We start from the raw sequence: 19,298 nt of genomic DNA, 5'->3' as shown, positions 1-19,298 counted from the left end.
GCCAATCCCTCAGGGGTAGTAAAAAAGATGGCCTACTGAGGCTGTACTCGAGCCACATGTCCAACAGCAACGGGTGCTAAAGGAGCATATGAAGCAAGAGCCGAAGGAGTAGCCCCACTGGACTGTGCAATCACAGTGGTTTGTTAAGGCTTTTTAGATGGAAGACCTTGGACCTTGAAGCGACATTCCTCGTCCACATGGCCTCTCTCTGACAGTGTGTGCAAAACCGGTTTTTCTTAGGGAGTTGCTGCCAGATAGGTCTAGATTCTTTGCTTCCATCTGAGGAAGAGAAGTCACCCTTTGATTGGCTTGCCTTCGCATCTTGCGAGTTCTTGCCACTGGTGGTTTTCCCTCTCAAAGAAGAGGCAACCAACCCCCTCTGCTCTCAATAAGGCTGTGATGATGATTTCTTGTGGACTTGATCATGCAACCTTGCGTAACACAAGAACTGGCACTCAAACTCGTAGAAGGTTGGCAATCGAGGTTGGGAAATAATGTGTTGAATGAAATTGAAGTATTTTTCGAGCAACTTATTCAAGAAAAATGTAACCTGATCGTCACCTGACTTTGGAGAGCCAGTAGTGGCGAACTCGGCAAGTAACCGCCTATATTCAACCAGCTTGACTTTCAGATCATCCCCTTCCTTAATAGAGAACTCTTGAAGCTCAAAGTCGAGATTGATGCGCCGAGTACGATCATGAGCCGCATAGCAATCAAGAAGGTGACTCCAATGATTTGATGCGAGCGGGAAGTGCTGCAACTAAGAGTGAAACTCAGGAAGCAACCCTTGCAGCAGCTCAACATTGGCTGTGGCATTGCGGGCTCTCCATTGATGGACGTAATTAGGGTGAGCTAGTCGAGGGTCCGACATAGGCTCTAGACCAATGACCAGGTCCCAAAGACCCTGAGACTCAAGCACTTGTTGTATGAAATTAGACCGAGTGAAATTTGACCCGTTACGTGTCTTATCCGTGAATGCATTCTTGGCCGTTGCAACAAAAGTGGTAGTGCTCGGAGATGGATAGTGTGAAAAAGTGTAGTGGAGATAGAATGGGGAAGTGGAGTACACTTGGAAATGGACCCCAGAGTGCCCACCAGGCATGTGGATAGTCTGCAAGGTGGTTCCATAGGTAGCGATGGGTTGACTAGGCATGGGCATGGTAGCCACATGAGGAAACTTAGGAGGTGGGACGGGAGCATGGGAAGCAAAAGAGGGGAATCCCTGCGTAGGTGTAACCCAAGGAGAGTGTGAAGACGTACCATAAGCTGAGGATGAAAACCCCTGCGTATTGAGTGGTCATGGGAGATGTGAAGCTGGGGATAGTGAGGGGGATGCCCATCACAATCAACCCAAGAGCTATAGGTGTGCTCATTTGCTGAAAGGTGAGAGGCACTGTGTAAAAGGGTGACATTCCCCCTAACGAAGTACCATGGTGCAAAGAGGGAGAAAATGGGGTGGAAAAGGAAAAGGTGCTAGGAGCAGAGATGGAATATCCAACCCCTTGGATGTGTGATGTAGATGTGAAGTGTAATCCAAGGTTTTGGAAAGATGATGAGAGGTGATTAAGGTGTGATATAAAAAAGGGTGGGATGGGAGAGAAGTGAGAAGTGTGTGTGTGATATACTCAAATGAAACAGAAGCTGTAGATCTACCTAAATTCCGTCTGCTTCGTGAACCCCCTCTATTGAAGTTCACATACGCAAAGTCATCCGGATCTCGTACCTCAAAAGAAGAAACAGGCGAGGATTTTGATTCATGCAACACAAAAGAATTGTGCAAACCTAACATTGGATCTGGCTGAGATGATGAAGATGGATCGCCAGACGTTTTTAATGTCGTATGTCCTCCACGATCGGAGAGATGACCAGCCTCACCAACTGGTCCGAATGTGATAGCAAAACTGATAGGAGGGGTGTAGACATCACTGTACTCATTGCGATAGTGCTCCTCAAAGTCCTCTGTCATGTTGGTGAAATCTGGTGAAGGTGGAGTGTCGTTCTCCTCTCCGAGTCCATAATGCCGTCTCAAGGCCTCCAATGATGGAGAAGCCTAATAAGACATCATAGGAACTAGAGAAAAAGGTGTCTGGGACATTATGATTCGGTTACGAGTCATATTGTGTGCCTCGCACAAAGACTAGCTCTCCACAATATCCGCAGGATACTCTTTACAAGAGCACCGGCTCTGATACCATGTAAACAAAACTATGCCAAAAAAAAATCAAACAAAAAAAAAACAGATCTAGGGTTTGCACTAAGGACACACAGTGTACGACCACAACAAAAACACAAAGAGACACACACAAACACAGAGGGCAAAACTCAAACCCTAAACACAAAACTCAAAACTCAAACACAAACAAAAGAAGAGAAAGAGAGAACACAACTGTGAAGTGAATGAATGTTGTAAATGAATCTATAGTGTGCTCAAGGGCAGAGCAATGTCGGAGTGTGACATCCACCGGAGATGGATCCCAAGTCTATGACCACCAGTCAAAGTGTAGGAGTGCTAAATAGTGATGCCAACAGGCTGGTCACCAAAACGCAGCAGTGTACCGCCGATCAGAGGCTGGAAAGTGTGCACAGTCTGCTGTAAACAACAGGCTGAAATAGTGTTTGATGTAGCTGGTGATAACTCGATGATCAGATCGCAATAGACGATGATGTCGCCAGTAGCTGACGTCAGCATGGATGAAGGCACCAACAACAAGAGTAAACACAGATGGAGTGGCAGCAGTCTTGAGGGCTGGGCAGCCACATGGGAGGAGGCTAAAGGCTGAAATCTGCACATGGAGTGAGAAACTTGCACAGACGGAATGAGGCTGAATGGGGGCAGCCTGTCTATTTATAGATGTGGAAGGGCGCCCCAAAAATTAGGATTTCCACTGAACTCTCTCGAACCGCTTCCCGTTTTAGGGTTTCCACTGAACTCTCTCAAACCGCTCCCCGTTTTAGGGTTTTACTCTAAAAGAGCATTTTTACTCTGTTTTGAGGCTGCTTAAGAGGCTAATCAGCAAGTAATGCATATGTTAGCTCAACATTGGGCTCTAATGCAAGCCCATAAGCAGTGCCTCTGTGTCTTGTCTCTACCTATAGCACATTGGAAACTTCATATCCAAGCCATGTGCCAAATAGGTTTGAACCTACCATCCACTATACTAGTGTTGGGCAGCATCTAATCCTAATCATTTAAATCATTCTCCGCAACTTGATAGGATACCCAAACAATGCGACATCGCAGATTTATCAAGAAATGGATCCGTCAAAGGTCTCCTCTGATAAGCCCAATATCTCCTTCCCTCCATCATGCAAGTGATCATGTCAAAATCACAATGAGCCACTATGCCGATTTCCTCTTACGAGAACAATTTGTATATTTGATTTATCCAGATCCTCTCTCACTAGCTCGACTAGTAAAGCAATCTTAAATCTCCTTTAACATTGCTGTGTTTCCATCTTGAAGACCTTTAGATTCTTGACTCACTTGTTCTTCTTCATCACTTCAACATATACCAAAAGTGCAATTAAAATGTATGGTACTGGGTTCTGAATGTATAAATCACTAACCAATTGGTACAACTTTTTGATAACATCCCCCATCCAAAGCTATATTCATGCCCCTAGAATTCATCACTTGCTTCATCATCTTCAACAAACACAAAATATGATCTTCTGATTCTCAACTCGCTTGTTCTTTTCACGTTACCCTCATTCTCTTCAACAAACACCAAGTACAACCAAGCAAAACTCTGTTGGGTTCTAACTTTAGATACAACTACACAACTGGTTGGCATTTGATCATCTAGACTAAGCACTGGAATCATAATTCAATCATCTCTGCCACCCAAACATATTTTCCTCTCCCTAGATTCAAAATCAAATGATTCATTCATAGCCAATTTTTGCTTGAGTCTTCTTTGCCAACATCCAAACTAGCATCCAATGGTCAATGTTTGCTATCAAAGATGTTAATCTCTCTATAATGAAGAGTGCAAGGAAACAACAGTCCTTCAAGGAAATAATGGTCCTTCAATGCAAGCATTCCAGTGACTTTCAGTTCTATAGTCAAACCTGTGGTTGGCATCCAATGGTAAGTGTTTGCAATGACAAAGACGATATCTTCAAACTATGTTAATCTTTCTAAAATGAAGAGCGCAAGGAAACAACAGTCCTTTAATGTAAGCATTCAATGACTTTCAGCTTTTTAATCAAACCCATGGTCTTCACTAACTTTGAAGAGATGAATAGAAAAGCATCAAGCTGCCAGATCTTCCACCTTACCCAACCTTGAACAATCTCCTAGATAAATATTTGGTTTCATCTATCTATATCTGGATATCTGGATGTGTACCCAGGAAACTCTCAACTTGTTTAGCTTTCTTTTTCTTTGTTCCTTGGTCTATCTCAGAACAGACTGCCATATTTCCAGTTCATATTAGCTGAAGAACCTATGTTCTTGAATATATTCTGCAATCTGTCCTAAAGCAAGTTTACAAAGCATTTCTTCATTACTTTCCCCATGCGTAGCCTTTTTGATACAGTCACTCTCTCTTTTTTTTGTAATGGATAATTAAATTAATTATGACAAAAAGAACAATATAACAGGATTACAAAAAGCAAGGCGGCTCTAGGCCATCATATATGCACCAGATACAAAGGATTCAGCAAACAACAAAAGGAGGAGCATGCAAGAGGCACCCTGGGACTAGACACATGATCAAGACCCATGACAGGATCTTTGCTGGACCTTCACTACCAGTGTCTCCAATACACCATCATCAAAGAAGTCACCTAAGACCACAAAAGGGTTGGGTCGCTGATGATCAGTCGGCGAAGAGGAAGACAAATCTTCATGGTGGGAGGTAGACCCTGGATACTTGCGGTCCCATGGAGTGATGACTCGACCAGTAGCATCAAAGGCTAGCTGAGCTGGAGGATCACGGGCATGCCGCAATGACTAGTTCTCCGCTATCGTTGCGGCTGTTGTTTGGAAGGTAGTGGATCCTTGGCAAGACTAGGATGTTGGGCAGAGGGGGCATCCGAGGATTTATCTTGGCAACAGGAATAAGTACGGAGCCTCGGGGTTCCTGTGAAGAAGAAGGCTCAATAGACACTGTAGCCATGGCTGTCTCCTTTACTTTCCCTTTGTTGCAGTGGGATTCTGTCCATCCCTATGGTTCCATGTCTGAAGAAGCAACTGACCACTTGCCTTTGGACTGACCAGGCTGAGCAATCTGTTGCTGGGCAAAAGATGAAGGCTTGTTTTGGTCTTTGCTTGGGTCCATATCTATGGGTTAATCCACCTGGGGGCTCTTTCCATTAGGGCATTCAGTCATGAAGTGACCCAATCGACCACGCGAGAAACAATGACTGGCAAAAGTACCCCACTTGAGCCTGAACCAAAGAGGCCGCGTGCCATTATAGTTGAAGTGCAACCAATTGAGCTTCTTTCTCTCAGTGTTCCACAGCATACACAGTCAATTGCAGTTGGCTGCCTTGAGACTTGGGGGTACCAACACATGGCCTATGGCAGCCATTGCATCCTTTAGAAGAGCCCAGTAAACTGTTGGGCAACTCTCCACTTCCACCCATACTAGACATGCCTACTTAAGTAGACATTGGAAATTGGCCATTGGATTACTCTGCCCATCGCTCAGTCTGGAGCCCCGCTGCCGTGCCTGGGGCCTTATGCACTACCCACTGCCCCAAGAGGACGTTGCCAACTTACCAACTGCAACTGCACTGTGCAAGGCAGCATCACACAATCCCTCCCTGCACGACTGCAGTCTTCCCACCCTGTTGCGCCCTGCACCTGCCATGCAGGCCTGTTCGCCTACTCGCCTGCTGAGCCTCTGTTGCCCAGAGCAAGGCAGAGACATCCAGTGAACAGCATGGCATATTGACCGCTTCCAATACTTGATGGCGGGCCAAAATATGAAGAATATGCAAAGCATGGAACAACATGTTTTGCTGTTCCGAGTCCGGTTATGGAGGTGGAAGAAGACACTGTAGATGTGGATACAGTGCCACCTGGCCTCATCCCCCCAGCCATCCAGCCATCAGTTAAACGCAGCAAGCACCTCCATGATGGATTTTCTTTTGCACCTGACAGCCTTGATGTGGGTGATTCTCCACTTCGCTGGCATTCGCAAGTGGCCTCTCCTTTACAAGATTTGCAAGAACCTAACTAGGATTAGTTGCTTGAGTTTGCAAATTCTCTTCTGAAGGAATATGTTGAGCACAGTCATTGAGCTATTCCAGCCAGTGCATAGGAAGAGATCCTAAACACGCATGTGCATACTCAGAAGGTTCTTCACCCTTTTTCAGCTTTCCATGAGCACAGCATTATTCTCTTCTTCACTAGTCCAATTCCCGTGCTCGCTAGATCCAGCAATGGCTGACATCTATCCTTCAGATTAACCGTGTGGAAGAGATCTTTGCCGGTTAGCGTGGATTCTATAAGGTGGTGCTTCTTTCCCCTTCGGCAGCATGGGATCTTCTTCTCAGTAAGCAGCCACTTTTCTTTGATGCACTCTCTCTCACTCTCTCTCTCTCTCTCTCTCTCTGGTCGCCAACATGGGCTTCATCTGTGTCATTCTTCTATTTTATTCTTATTACAACTATTTGATGCATGAGTTATGACAGAACTGCATTGTTTTCTTTTTTATAGCTATCATTAAGCAAAAATGACAGTTGTATACACTTGGAGACCTATGGAATATGGAGCATCAAAAGTACAGTAACATAAATCGTCATCACAAGAGCATGCCCTGCATTTCGTGAACCATAAATTTAGTAGTCAAACTGTCATAACTTGCATAAGAAAGTTGTATAGGAGGTTACCAAAATCCTTATGATTCACTGGGTCATTCAGAGCTGAAAGTAGTGTTCCTAGCACAAAGCTTCTCGGGACAAAATCTGCAAGACTTGAAATCTTTTCCCACTCAAGCTCCGCAAATGACAGCAGTATCAATCGTCGAACTAAGAAATACATGCAAAACAGTAAGTTATCCACAAAATGCATTAGATATACAAATAGGTATGTTGAAAGTGTCAACCAACATAATGGTTTGCACCTTGTGGATTGCCATGCTGAAACCCTTGTTGCCACAGAACAGTACTCCACCAGATGCTAACATGTGGATCGAGTAGGTCAGATTTGTCTAGAAGCTTTGGGCACTCTATAAGATTTTGAGGTTTGGCTTTCCCACATAAGGTAGGAAGAAGCACAGTTATCTATAAAACGTACAAAAGTAATGTGAGATCCTGCTGAGAGAAAAAAAACAATTATCACAAACTAAAAACTCAAATGTGCATAGGGAGCTGGCTCACTATATTATCATGCATGCATGCTTCAGTATTTCTCTATCAACAAGCTCAAAATATAAAGAGATCTCTGATCACCACTCAGTTAAGCCTTTTATGTTATTTGGAACCATACCATCAGAAGAAAACTTTGATTTACCTGATGATTCCAGGCTGCCTCAACCAGATGTGTGCCATACTCTTCTAACATGCCATACAAAAGGAAAAAAGCTTCCCAGTTTTGGTTACCTTCTCCACGTTCTTTGAACAGCATCTCACTGTTGTCTAGGCCTAATAAGTGTGCTTCTTTCTCTGCATACATGTCCCGTTTGGTCCTGAAACTGGCATGACTATTGCTTCTAACAACTTTAGAACTCTTGGGATCCTGCTGTAGATCACTTGTCAATTTGTCTCCTGCTCTAAGAGCTGCTTTAAGGACATGCAATGCTCGCTTTCTTGAAAAAGGATCCACATCCACCTGATTAATCACCACAAGAAACCCAAAAGAAAATTTATCAATGTCTCAAGGAAAACCAACAGACTGATGTAAACAAGCCGGCCATAATCTTGTGTTTAGAAGTCAATACCAATCCAGCCTTCAAAATATCCCAAAACTCTATCTCCTGCAATAAGCTGAATGTTTTGATGGGATCAACAGAAGCATTATTTTCATCTTTTGTTGAGGGAAACAAGAACTCTATAGCCAAGGATAATGCCATATATGCGTCCCGCTTCTGCACTGCATTCAAGTAAAATAAAGACTTGACACTCTTCCACAGATCTCTTTGCAGGACTCCCCTGGCACAAAGAACAAACGGACCATAACTTATGCTTTGTATTATTCACCCAATGCCAAGTGATAGACGCCATAAATATCATACACTTTATCCCCTTTCCAGAAAAGTTTAACAAGAATATCAGAGAAAATGACAAATCAATGGCAGATATCATCACTTTCACGAACTTAACTGTTGCCATCTTTTATTAACATGCTTGAAATTGAAATCCAGTTCTCTTAAGCTTTTACCTTAAATGGTTATGTCTGCCTTCTTGCCCAAGCTGGTTTGCCTTGTCAACAGCATTCAACATTGGTGGCAAAAGCACCTTGATTGTATATTGCCGCTCTACATCATTATTACTATGAGAAATGATTGAACACATTGGTTTATAAAACTTTGAAACTACATCCTCACAAAACTTTTCTGCAGAAGAGTCCTCTTGTTTTGACTTCTCAATCTCCCTCTCCCTTGAAGCTTCAGACAATAGCACTGCTACTAATTGGCACATTATGTTAAATTGGAGTGGTGCACAAGTGCATGCTAATCCTTGTTTATCCCTCCAACATGAGGTATGAGCTTCCTCTGTGCATTCACACTTGACACAAGGCTCGCATTTAATTTCATGCCCTTCACATAATGCATGCTTCATTGATCTAAGGAAATATGGAACCAATGAGTTCTGCACATAGTTCCACGCACCTTTGGTTGAAAATGCCTCTACCAATACTTGGCCAACCTAAATGAGCAAAGGAGCACAGTAGCCTCTTTAGACTGATTTGACAGCATGTTAAGACCATCCAGAGGCTTTCAGTGTTTCATATAAAAGTAAACAAAAAGACTTTAATCACTTACAACACCCTGTAGAGCTGCTGATGTTAATGATGGTTGCTGCAGTAGGGGCAAACAAATAGACCAAACCATTTTTTCCAGCAAAACAGTACCATCTCCTGTAGCATCATAAAAGTTATTACAAGACCCTAAGTTTAGTATCTTGGGGAGTTTGGAAAGAAAATTTAATGATCACGTGACACTGCATTTCAAAATGCCAGTGTAATAGAAAAAGAAAGTGGTGCTGTCAAAAATAATATTGCTGCTTGAAATATCCTAAATAGAGAGAGTATAAATTCAAGGCAAAAAAAAATTTAATGAAATTCAAGCTACATCATCATACTCGCATGGAACAGAACATATAGATGGATCAAGATTCCTTTTTGGAACAGGAATGAGGGCACTAAATATATTTGGGAACACCGAGTCATTATGATGATAAACCTTGAGATGATACAAGGCCTAAACATGGAATTATTTCAATGTAGCATTGCACAACTCTCTCATATGAAGTAATTTAAGTTTGGATTTCCCATATACACCCTAAGATAGCTTTAACACAGTGTGTGTGTTTGAGGAATGTAAACGGGAATGCTGATGATTATTAAACACGTTCCCAAGTTAAGCCATGGAGTTAAGTTCCATGTGGTTATGAAATCATGAAAACTTGCTGCCTCCTTGACAGGACCCAAAGTTCCCAGCAGCATATGATCTTGTAAAAGAAGTCAAACTTGCATGTTAAAGGACTACAGAATCAGAATAGTTTTTGGTTTTATTAATTACCACAGCTAAGCTGTATGAAATTTCAGATTATGTCAAAAGCTGTTAATCTTTGGAGTACAATGCATACATAATAACAAGTTGGACCTCACACGAAGCAATACTTCTCAGTGGAAGTTAAGAACATCGTTAAACGAGGGTTTACAACTGCTCCTTGACCAGTGGAGAGTATGAGACTAGTAGACAATTTAGATTAACATCTTCCTCTCTCCAATTACTACTCATATTTGGGATTTAACTATCTTTGCTCTGCTTCACATCTGTGACAAGTGTGAATTCACAGCATCCAAAATATGGTGAATCCAACATTTTGTCCCAATTTATTATTGGAGAGATCCTGCCCTTTTTGCACGACCTTTACAAATGAGCACAGAAATCATATTTGCTGATGACGGTCAACGAGGTCAGCCTTCAGGTAATCCATCTCCTAAGAGAGCTGTGTCATCCTGGTGGCAATGGAACAAAGGTCCTGGAGTAAAATGTGAGTAATGGACTGCACTAGCTCCATCTGCTGAATGAAACCAGATAGATGATTGCCCGTCGCCTCAAGTAATGATGCTAACACAAGGAAAGATGAAACGAGCCTTCCTTCTTGGAGAGAGTGGTAATTCCCTGATCAAGCACTCAATTACAACAATCAACAAATAAACATAAATTGAAATGCACAGTTTACCTTAATAACCTTGGATATTGGACGCCCTCTTGGCCCCAAAATTGACGCCCCTTTCGGTATTTCTTTAGCTTTGATTGCTAATGGAATGAGTACAAGTTGAGATTCCACAATCTCCTTTGCTGATCCAAAAGCCCCTTGCTGTACATACAATTCGCAAGCAAGTTGGACCAATTGCCCCTTGAATTTCACCCAAGAATTGCGCAAATGGAACCACCAACTAGCCAAATGTTGCCCCAATTTACATTGGATGACCTAGCATCTGAAATCCCTGTCAATTCCACGAATTATAGGTGCTGATTTCAATGTGTGATGCCTATTCCTATTGGCATGGGTCCCAAGGTAGCTATCAAACCATAATTTTTGCAAAATTTTAGGGTTTACAATAGAAATCCTCCTGCTGTCCACCAAATCTAGCTGAGATCTGCCAAGAATGGTTGAGAAGTACTGAGATTTTTTTAGAAATTCTTAGAGAAGATAAGAGAGAGCCAAGACAAAAGAGAGAGATGATTTTCTTCACAAGAAAACCCTAAAATCTGCCTGCTACCTGCTCCAACTTGTATTTGATGCAATCACTTATTACCAAGCACCTCCAAAATCCTGTCACCTGATCAGCAATGCTACCGCCAGCCCCTGAAAGGTGTCTTCCTGTTGTCCCCTATCTGCTGAGGCCCCTAGATGGTTGTCTTCTGTAGCAAATTGTTACTCTCTGATCAAAAAATAGACCAGCATCTCTCTCTCTCTCTCTCTCCCCCAAGCTGTAACCTACTAAATGGCTAAGATCCAATCCCCCAAAAACGTTTTTTTAGTTTACATGGGCAATTTTGCTAAGTGGCAGCCTTCTAGACTCACTTTTCAACACTATCCAATCATTTAATTAATTTTCAAAATTAAATCATCCTAAAAATTAACTTCAGCCCTTCTAACCTTGCCCAAAATTACATGTGCCCATCCATAATTAAATTGGCTAGGCCATTTGCAACCTAGAGTAGTCCCAATTGTCAAAAATTGACAAAGAGACCAAAGAGATGGTAGGGTTTGTGGGGAGAAACACAAAGTGTGTACAGCAAACACTGAGAGAGAAAAGAAACTCAAAAACACAAGAAGAATACGGTGATGATACACTAAATCATGCTATGAGAAGAAAAGCTAATACAACATAGCCAAAGCTCAAAAGATAATTGCACTGTCCTGTCTAAATCAGTCGGCATCACCTGTGGAAATCTACACAGTGAAGGGAGCCAAACACAGTCCTCCCAACACCGGGCTATCAAAGTGATCACTGGAAGGTGAAGGACAGCTATCGAGGGAGCGAACCACAATCCTCTGATGCCGTCAGAGATGAAAAAGATGATCACAACTATCAAGGGAGCAAACCGCAACCCTTTGATGCCAGGGAGTGAGCCAAACTACAAATGCAAGTGCCTATGCCCAGAATGCTAAAAACGCAAACCATAGAAAGTTGATGCATATATAGAAAAGATCGCCAAACAGTAGGTGCTACCTGATGATGGAAAATGCAAACTATAGGGACCTCCTTTGTGCAAACCACAAGTTAGATATAGTCGCCAGTATATAGAGACTAATGCCAAGAGGAGGAAACCCTAAACACAAGCAAACTGTAATCACTTGGCGGAAAAAAGAAGTTGATAACTGTATAGAAATGATGCCAAGTGGAGGGATGTTGTCACCAACCTCTGGGAACTAACGCCAAGCAAAGGGAAGGTGTCCAGGCAACCAAATGCAAGTGGTGACACTGCTTGGAGAGAGAAAAAGTTGACACCCATGTGTGAATGTTGACACCAAACAAAGGGCAACTCTGCAATGCAAAACCTAATGACGAAACAGGACACCTGAAGAAGAGAATAGAAAAGAGAAAGGAGCCACAAACTGCAAATTCTTCTTAAAGGATGTGAGGATAGTCAAAGGGGCTGTTGAGGGAAGGGAAGGGTGTCTAATGACGAAGGAAGAGGGGTGAAGAATGACTAAGAGTAGTGAGAATGAATAAAGTCACTACCTATTTATAGGCATAAGTTGTCTGGGGTGGCACAACACTGTATGGGCACCCGTTGAAAAAGTAGTCAAAATGTGAACATCGGCCCTTTTTGGGGTTGTCAGTGTGAAATCCTAAATGAAGTGTGCAAACTAAAGAACTGGTTTCTCAACACCCCCTCTCAGGCCCAAAAAGGGATAAAGAAAGAGTAGCAAAGAGAGAGATGACCCGATAAAGATGGAGAGGATCCCAAAGATCCAAGATGGCCTCCTCAGTAAAAGCCTTCCTTGCGAAAGATGGTGAGCATTTTTCTCTTACTACAAATTCATTTACGGATGTTGGCAATACAAAGTTTCCTAACGAGACCTTATCAAATTTTCTTGATGGAAATTGTGGATTTTCTAAGAAGGGAAGCAGGGAGTACATGGGGATATTTCTACAAAATTGGAAGAATTTTTAAGGGCTTCTACTGGTGCTTGTACTCATGTGAGAACAGTCACCAAGGGAGCAAGGGTGCTAGTGGTAGAGAGAGTGATATCAATCATGTTCGTGGTTTGAGATGCTTGTGTATTTTTGGTTTTGGGATGGTCTGGAGTATAGTGGTCACGAGAACTTGGGCCAAATTGGCATGGAGGGGTTCCTTCTAGGAGGCTACATCTACTTTGATAATGCCTATATTCTCCACACCTATAGCACAAAATGGGGGTTCAAGGGGATTGCAAGGTGCCCTAGGTCTTGTGGAGGGTGGTACAAAAGAGGCAACATATGTGGATGGAAGAGGAGTGGTCAAAAAAGGAAGATTTGTGGAGGGTGGAAAGGTGGGGTGAGATGCTAAGTAATAAGAACTATTGCCTTGCTGTAAATGAGAAACTTACAGAGTAACTTGGTGAGAAAGATAAGGGGGTGCAAGTGAACTTACCCAACTTACCTCGAGGAGTGGTTTGAATCCCTTAAGGTAGTAACATTCACGATCTTCATGGCCCATCTTGTGAGAAAAGCTGCAAAATTCACGTCGAGAGCACTCACTTGGCACATACCCTTGTTGTCGACAATGGGTACACCAAGAAGTGGCAGCCATTATGCTAGAAGTAGCTACACACTTGAGTTCCTCAATCTCTTTCCTCAAGAGCTCTATCACACGTTGCTCATCCGTCTGTGTTTTCTCCATTTTTAAGGCCTATAACTCACGTGCTAATTGTGCACCAATATCATTAGAAGTATGAGATGATGATGGTAAGAACATACATGATTGTAAGAAGAGCTTGCATGCATTCTCAATCTTTACTACCAATTATTGGAACTCATCCAAGCTGACGATGGTGTCCAAAGTTTCGCAAATCTTTTGTTGAAAGCTTAGCGAAAGCGCTCTAGTAACCCATTGCTGTACCATGGCATCACTAGGGTAAGTTGGGAGACGCACTACTAATACTTTTGCTCATGTGAGGAGATCAGGGATTGTGTATTGATCAGTGTACTTTAGTGAGTTGAGCTCTTAGATGATGCAATCCTTGTGATTTCTCGAACGGTAGCCTTAAGAAACTCATCTTTGAGGGATGTCCATGTTCTTCAAAAATTAGCTATACCACTTATCCACAGTGTCCTCTAGGGTGGAGGTGAGCAATCACTTGTTTGTTTGCATTGCATAGATCCAAATTTGCATCTTTTGCTCATGTATGCAAGAGGACTGAAAAAGGAGGTCTAGTAAAGAGGGGAGAGTAGGGTAGGAGAAAAGGGGAGACTAGAAGGATAATGCACAATCCTGCAAAGAAGTGAGACAAATAAGCCCAAGGGCAAGAAGTCCATAGTCAAAGATGACTAAAGGTGGAGCCAGAGAAGTCTCGAAACAAAGGAGTTTGGAGGCAAAGACAGAGCGGTCTAGAAACAGAGGAGTCTGGAAATAGCTAAAGAAGTTTGGAGACAAAGACAGAGAAGTCTGGAAAAGAGAAGACGTCTAGAGATGGAGGAGAAGTCTGAGAAGTCTAGAGACAAGACAGAGACATCTGGGGAAGAGGAGAAGTCTGAAGACAGATAAGTTTGGAGAAGACAAAGTCTAGAGGCAAAGAACTCTAGAGGCGGAGAAGTCTAGAGGCAAGGAAGGAGAAAAGAGAAGTGAAGTCTGGGGTGAGGGAGAGAGAGAAGAGAAGTCTAGAGACAGGAATGAGAATAGTGATGCTAAGTGAAGAGAGACAAAAGTACACATATTTAAAAGAGCACACTTCTATTTGCATCAAATGATTGCTTGATACACTTGTTGCTTCTCTCTCTTTTTATAGTTGAGAAGAGGGGAAGCAAAAGATCTCCATACAATATCAATATCTAGAGATGGAGTGGTAGAGGAGGTTTTCTCCAAACTGTCGCCAAAAAACCTCCAAGTCGGAAGCTTACAAGCGGGTCCAGTGTGCCCTCAAAAGTCTCCAAACAAAAAGTTTGAAGGAAAAAATCCCTAGTAGGGTGGTTGTTGAGACAAGTCCATGGATAGCGGTCTGTCAAGGTCCAAGAAGTCTCCAGAGAAAGTTAGTTTGGAGAAAATCCAAAACTCTCTAGAAAAACTATAAGTAAAAAGTAATCTATTAAACTACCTTGTACATCATAAAGATTGTTTCCATGCCATAAAATGAGTACAACTCAAATACTTGTTGCTATAGACAAGTGTAAAATACAACTCAAATACTTGTTGCTATATATAAGTGTGAAATACAAATCAAAGCTCTTTAGAAAAGAGCTCAAAAGTGGTGTTCCCATGCAGTGTATAGGGAGGATCCAAACTTTCTATAAATAGGCATGCTAGCTTCCATCCAGCCTTAATCTCATTTTTGCAACTTGCAAGTGCCAAAGCTTTGTTTTCCACACCCTATACATAGAGGATATCTTAGACAAAGCTTTCCACCATTGTCTTCTACCATCCAATGCCTATTTCTCAGCCATTCCTCACAGATTCAAACTATTTGCAGCCCTCATGTCCGTGCTATTCATCAAGGCGGCTGCGATCTGCCATCCAAAGGTCATGTTCACTACTTATCTTCATCAGAGCCTTGCATATTTGGCTCCATTTCCGTTGCCAATAGTAGGCAACCATTCCCCAAGCTGTGCTTTACATCATCTACTGCTGCCAACCCCAAAATGCCATCATTGCTGCTGTGTTTTCACTATTTTGATGCCACTTGGCCATTCTAGAGCTCCCTAATGCTGCATTTTGCTGATCGAAGCACTCAACTAGCTGTCACATCATCATCTTGGACTGCATTTGCTGATTTCACACTTTCCTCTGCCCATCACTGATCCAACATCCTACTGCTGCATTTGTTGCTACCAGCCACGTTCGGAGGCTGCATTGCTGCATTTTGGGATCCGTCCAAGTACAACACACTCTCCATCTTGTACTCTCTACCCGGTCCTCAAGACATGGGAGTTTAGGGGTTAGTATTCTTCATTACATTGTGTGTTTGCTGCATTAAGCATTGTATTCTATTCAATATTCATTCATTATTATTCACTATGTTCATTGTCTCTACGTTACCCTAACCCTGTGTTCTATATCAATCTGTATTGTTGTACAGTTGTTTTTGTGTTTTCTATAGTAGAGCTTTTATTTACATGGTTTCAGAGCTAGGTACTCACTAAAGAAACCTAGGCCCTCGATCAGAAAGTTCACCTCAGAAGTAGGAACTATAGAAGGGAGATGACATCAAACACTTCCACTCTGACCGCATAAGTTACCAATATTTAAATTTTAATGCTAGTCAGCCACCAGCAATAAATACATAAATCCCCATCAAAAAGACCATTGAAAAATACCTAATTAACTAAAGAACGCCTGGCACATTCTAGACTCACAAATGAGCTGAGTAGACTGCTAAACCCTCTCTCAAGTCATGGTTGATCGGATACAATACAAGAATGCAATGATAATGACTCATCATAGCCCATACAACAAAGGCCACAAGAATAGGACCATGAATACCCAGGCAATGGGTGATCAAGCCACCATCAAGGTGCCTCAGAGAAAACGTGAGCGTCGATGTCAATCATACCAAAACCTAAATATAGAGAAGAATAGTAGCACCTCTCTGTGTCTATCAACAATGCCTCACAATAGCATACAAGTTCATCGTGTCAAAAATGCCTCTGAGCATACATGAACATGGATTCCCCGCCTTTGGCCAAGACTACCAAAGTGTCCCCTCATACGAGCTTGAACTAAGAGTCAATCCCACTCTTTGTCAAGTAACCACCCATCATGAACCTAGAATCAATCCTAGCTCCAAGATTTTAAAACTTGCCAAACTTTGGTCAATGCATCAAGGTGGTCCCTCTCTAGAATGTGTGCACCCATATACCTACATAGATTAGGCTCACGAGCCCCACCTCACCACCCTCTCACTCCCTCTCTAGCACTAGAGAGTCATGAGAGGTGACCACATCACTTGTACTAGAAAGTAGCAAAAGAAGGTGTTGCCAAGGCCTTCCTTCAATTTGAAGAAGATGAACCCTTTCACACCTTGGCCTTGACCTTGGCCAAAGGATCCAAGTCGGAATCAAAGGAAACGGATGACTCAGCGGCAACAAAATCCGTATCCTACTTTTTCCTTTTGAAGATGCTAACTCTTTGTAATCCTTGTGCAATTGTCCCTTCCTACCACAGTGATAACACTCGGCCTTCAAGTTCTTCTTCTTATCACCCCTTGTTGAAGTAATAAATGCCTCGTTGGAGCCACCATACTAGGATGGAAGCCACCCGTGTAACCGTAAAGACACCTCCTGCTCAAGCAGCATGGAGACCATATGGACAAAGCTCACTAGTGTCGAGGACATCTATGCTCATAAAGCATTGGCCACTCCATTAAACTCAGGAGGAAGCTTGTAGAGCACAATCCCCACGATGAGTTTCTAGAAGGGTGAATTGCATGTGTCGAAGTTGATCCTATACCTATGTAACACAAGGCAAGAATGACTGAATAGTATCCTTTGGTTCAAACTTCATCTGCTAGAGCTGTCCATAAAGATTAATTGCATGTATGGTTGAGGAAGCCTTGCACAACATTTGAAGCTTTGCCCATATCACGGAAGATGCCTTGTAGGAGGTGACTGCCAAAAGAACTCTTTTAGAGATACAGCAAAGAAGAGCAAAATATACAAGAGCATCATTGGAATCCCATGTAAGCACAACTTTCTCATAGTTGTCCTTGTCCCAATCAACTAGAAGACAAGTGGGATGCTTAGGATGCTCAAGAGCTCCAAAAACAATGCACCATAACCGCTTCTGCATAAACCATGCTTTCATAACCACACTCCATGTTAGATAATCAGGGCCATGAAGTTTGTCATCAATAGAGCAGCAGAGGGGGTCCCCTTGAGAGGATAGGAAGAAAAATAAATAAAGGAAATAAGAGGATGAGAGAGAGCGAGAGAGAGAGTATAGCCAAAGCACAATACATGCTGCACTAACAGGAGTTTACACGCAATGTAGAACAAAGTGATCACAAAACTAATTGAAAAAACAAGGAAAAGAGATGGATTACAGCCATCAAACACAATCAAAGACGGGATAATGCTATCGCCCAACTTGCAAAAGCATTAAATGCAATAAATGCAGCAATTGTAGAGCAAAACACAGACCTATTAGGCATTAAATGCAAATAATCAGCAAGAAAGAAAAGCAGAAAAGGTGAACCCAGACGGCTAAACAGAAAACCCATCCTGCAAAGGATAGGAGACAAGGTGTTTGTCAGCAAACAAGTGTTACTAGGCTACAAGGAGGTGGCAGTAATTAGGGGAAATCAACAATCAGTAGTAGAGGACCTTCAATCAGCAAAAAACAGCACTAGCAGCGAAGATCCTAAAATCTAATACTATGTCAAAAGTGGATGTATCAATGGAAGCATGAAAGAAAGCTGAAATAAACTGTTGAACACAAGACAAAAGAGAAAGGAAAGAGAAAACAAAAGAACATTGCACAGGAAAACTCAAAGATGTGCTTGAGAAATGGAATCCATATACCAAACACGAGACACTTGCATATAATAGTGAGTCACTCGCTACATGGGCATTGGCACTGGCTCCCTCTCTCCACATGGCATGCATTGGATTTGCAAGTGATGCATGATAAATGTGAAGAAGGAACCTGAATGAATAGGCCAAGAATAATGCAGTAATTTAATGTTGGTCGGCTAGCAATAAATGCATAAATTACCATAGAAAATACCTAAATAACTCGGGAATGCCTCACACATCCCAAACTCACACATGAGCTGACTCGGCTGCTAATAGCTAAACCCTAATTTACAACAAAAATTAGGGTTTACTAGCCACCCTCGAAATACTACTCAAAAATGGGAGCCTAGTACTTGAAATTCAGCAACTAAAATATGGGGATTTCAGAGAATTTCAAGAGGCTAGCTAGCCAGCATTGAATTTGGGGCTAATTTATTTCCCAAGGAGCACAGGTGAAGATCAATCCCCTAGCACATCAAGGGGCAAATTGATTTGAAGGCTTGCTGGTCATTTATGACAACAAGAGGCACTCGGATTAGTGGAGGAGGTTGAAGAATCTCAATTGTACTCCATCCATTTGCAATACAAGTTATAGAAATACTGCAAGGAGTGCCAAGTCTTGGGCCCAATCAAGTGACAGCTATCCAAGATTAAGTGCTAGTGTATTTCATTTAATGTAAATTTGCATCTAGCTATAATTAAGTGTTAATCAAATCATTACCACCCTATCCAAGAAGGAAGGCTAGTTACATGGTTCCATTGTCAAGGGACCCATCCCTTAACTTGGTGGGCTCAAGGCACCTGATTAAAGGTCAGAATTTTTGCTCTACGTACTGAAGTTGTGTTCAGCTAAGCATTTACAAGAAGTATGTCTTCTTACAATGAGATGGGGTCAAGCAATGATGATGCATCTCATTCTAAAAATGCACCTAATGAAGGGGAAAATGCAATG

General features: G+C 42.3%; 1 protein-coding gene across 9 annotated transcripts in view; it reads right to left on the bottom strand.

The window, feature by feature from the left end:
* Positions 1–19,298, bottom strand: part of LOC148013402 (tRNA/rRNA methyltransferase (SpoU) family protein) — a 239,083-nt gene that overhangs the window by 208,347 nt on the left and 11,438 nt on the right. For 7 of the 9 annotated variants that reach the window (XM_087667522.1, XM_087667524.1, XM_087667515.1 and 4 more), the window contains exons 3-8: positions 8,937–9,031; positions 8,333–8,820; positions 7,893–8,103; positions 7,466–7,783; positions 7,077–7,236; positions 6,844–6,981 (exon numbers count right to left, since the gene is read on the bottom strand). In XM_087667522.1, coding sequence (XP_087523648.1) covers positions 6,844–6,981; positions 7,077–7,236; positions 7,466–7,783; positions 7,893–8,103; positions 8,333–8,820; positions 8,937–9,031 — 1,410 coding nt within the window. Of the gene's footprint in view, positions 1–6,843; positions 6,982–7,076; positions 7,237–7,465; positions 7,784–7,892; positions 8,104–8,332; positions 8,821–8,936; positions 9,032–19,298 lie in introns of those variants that run through there. The other 2 variants (XM_087667521.1, XM_087667523.1) reach the window with 2 other exon arrangements.

Source organism: Lygodium microphyllum, chromosome 26, assembly GCF_053477565.2.
Source record: "Lygodium microphyllum isolate KBCC chromosome 26, Lygodium_microphyllum_v1.1.10, whole genome shotgun sequence".
Lineage (NCBI taxonomy): Eukaryota > Viridiplantae > Streptophyta > Polypodiopsida > Schizaeales > Lygodiaceae > Lygodium > Lygodium microphyllum.
Note: the sequence above shows the minus strand (reverse complement) of the source record. Positions and strands in the feature narration are given on the sequence as shown.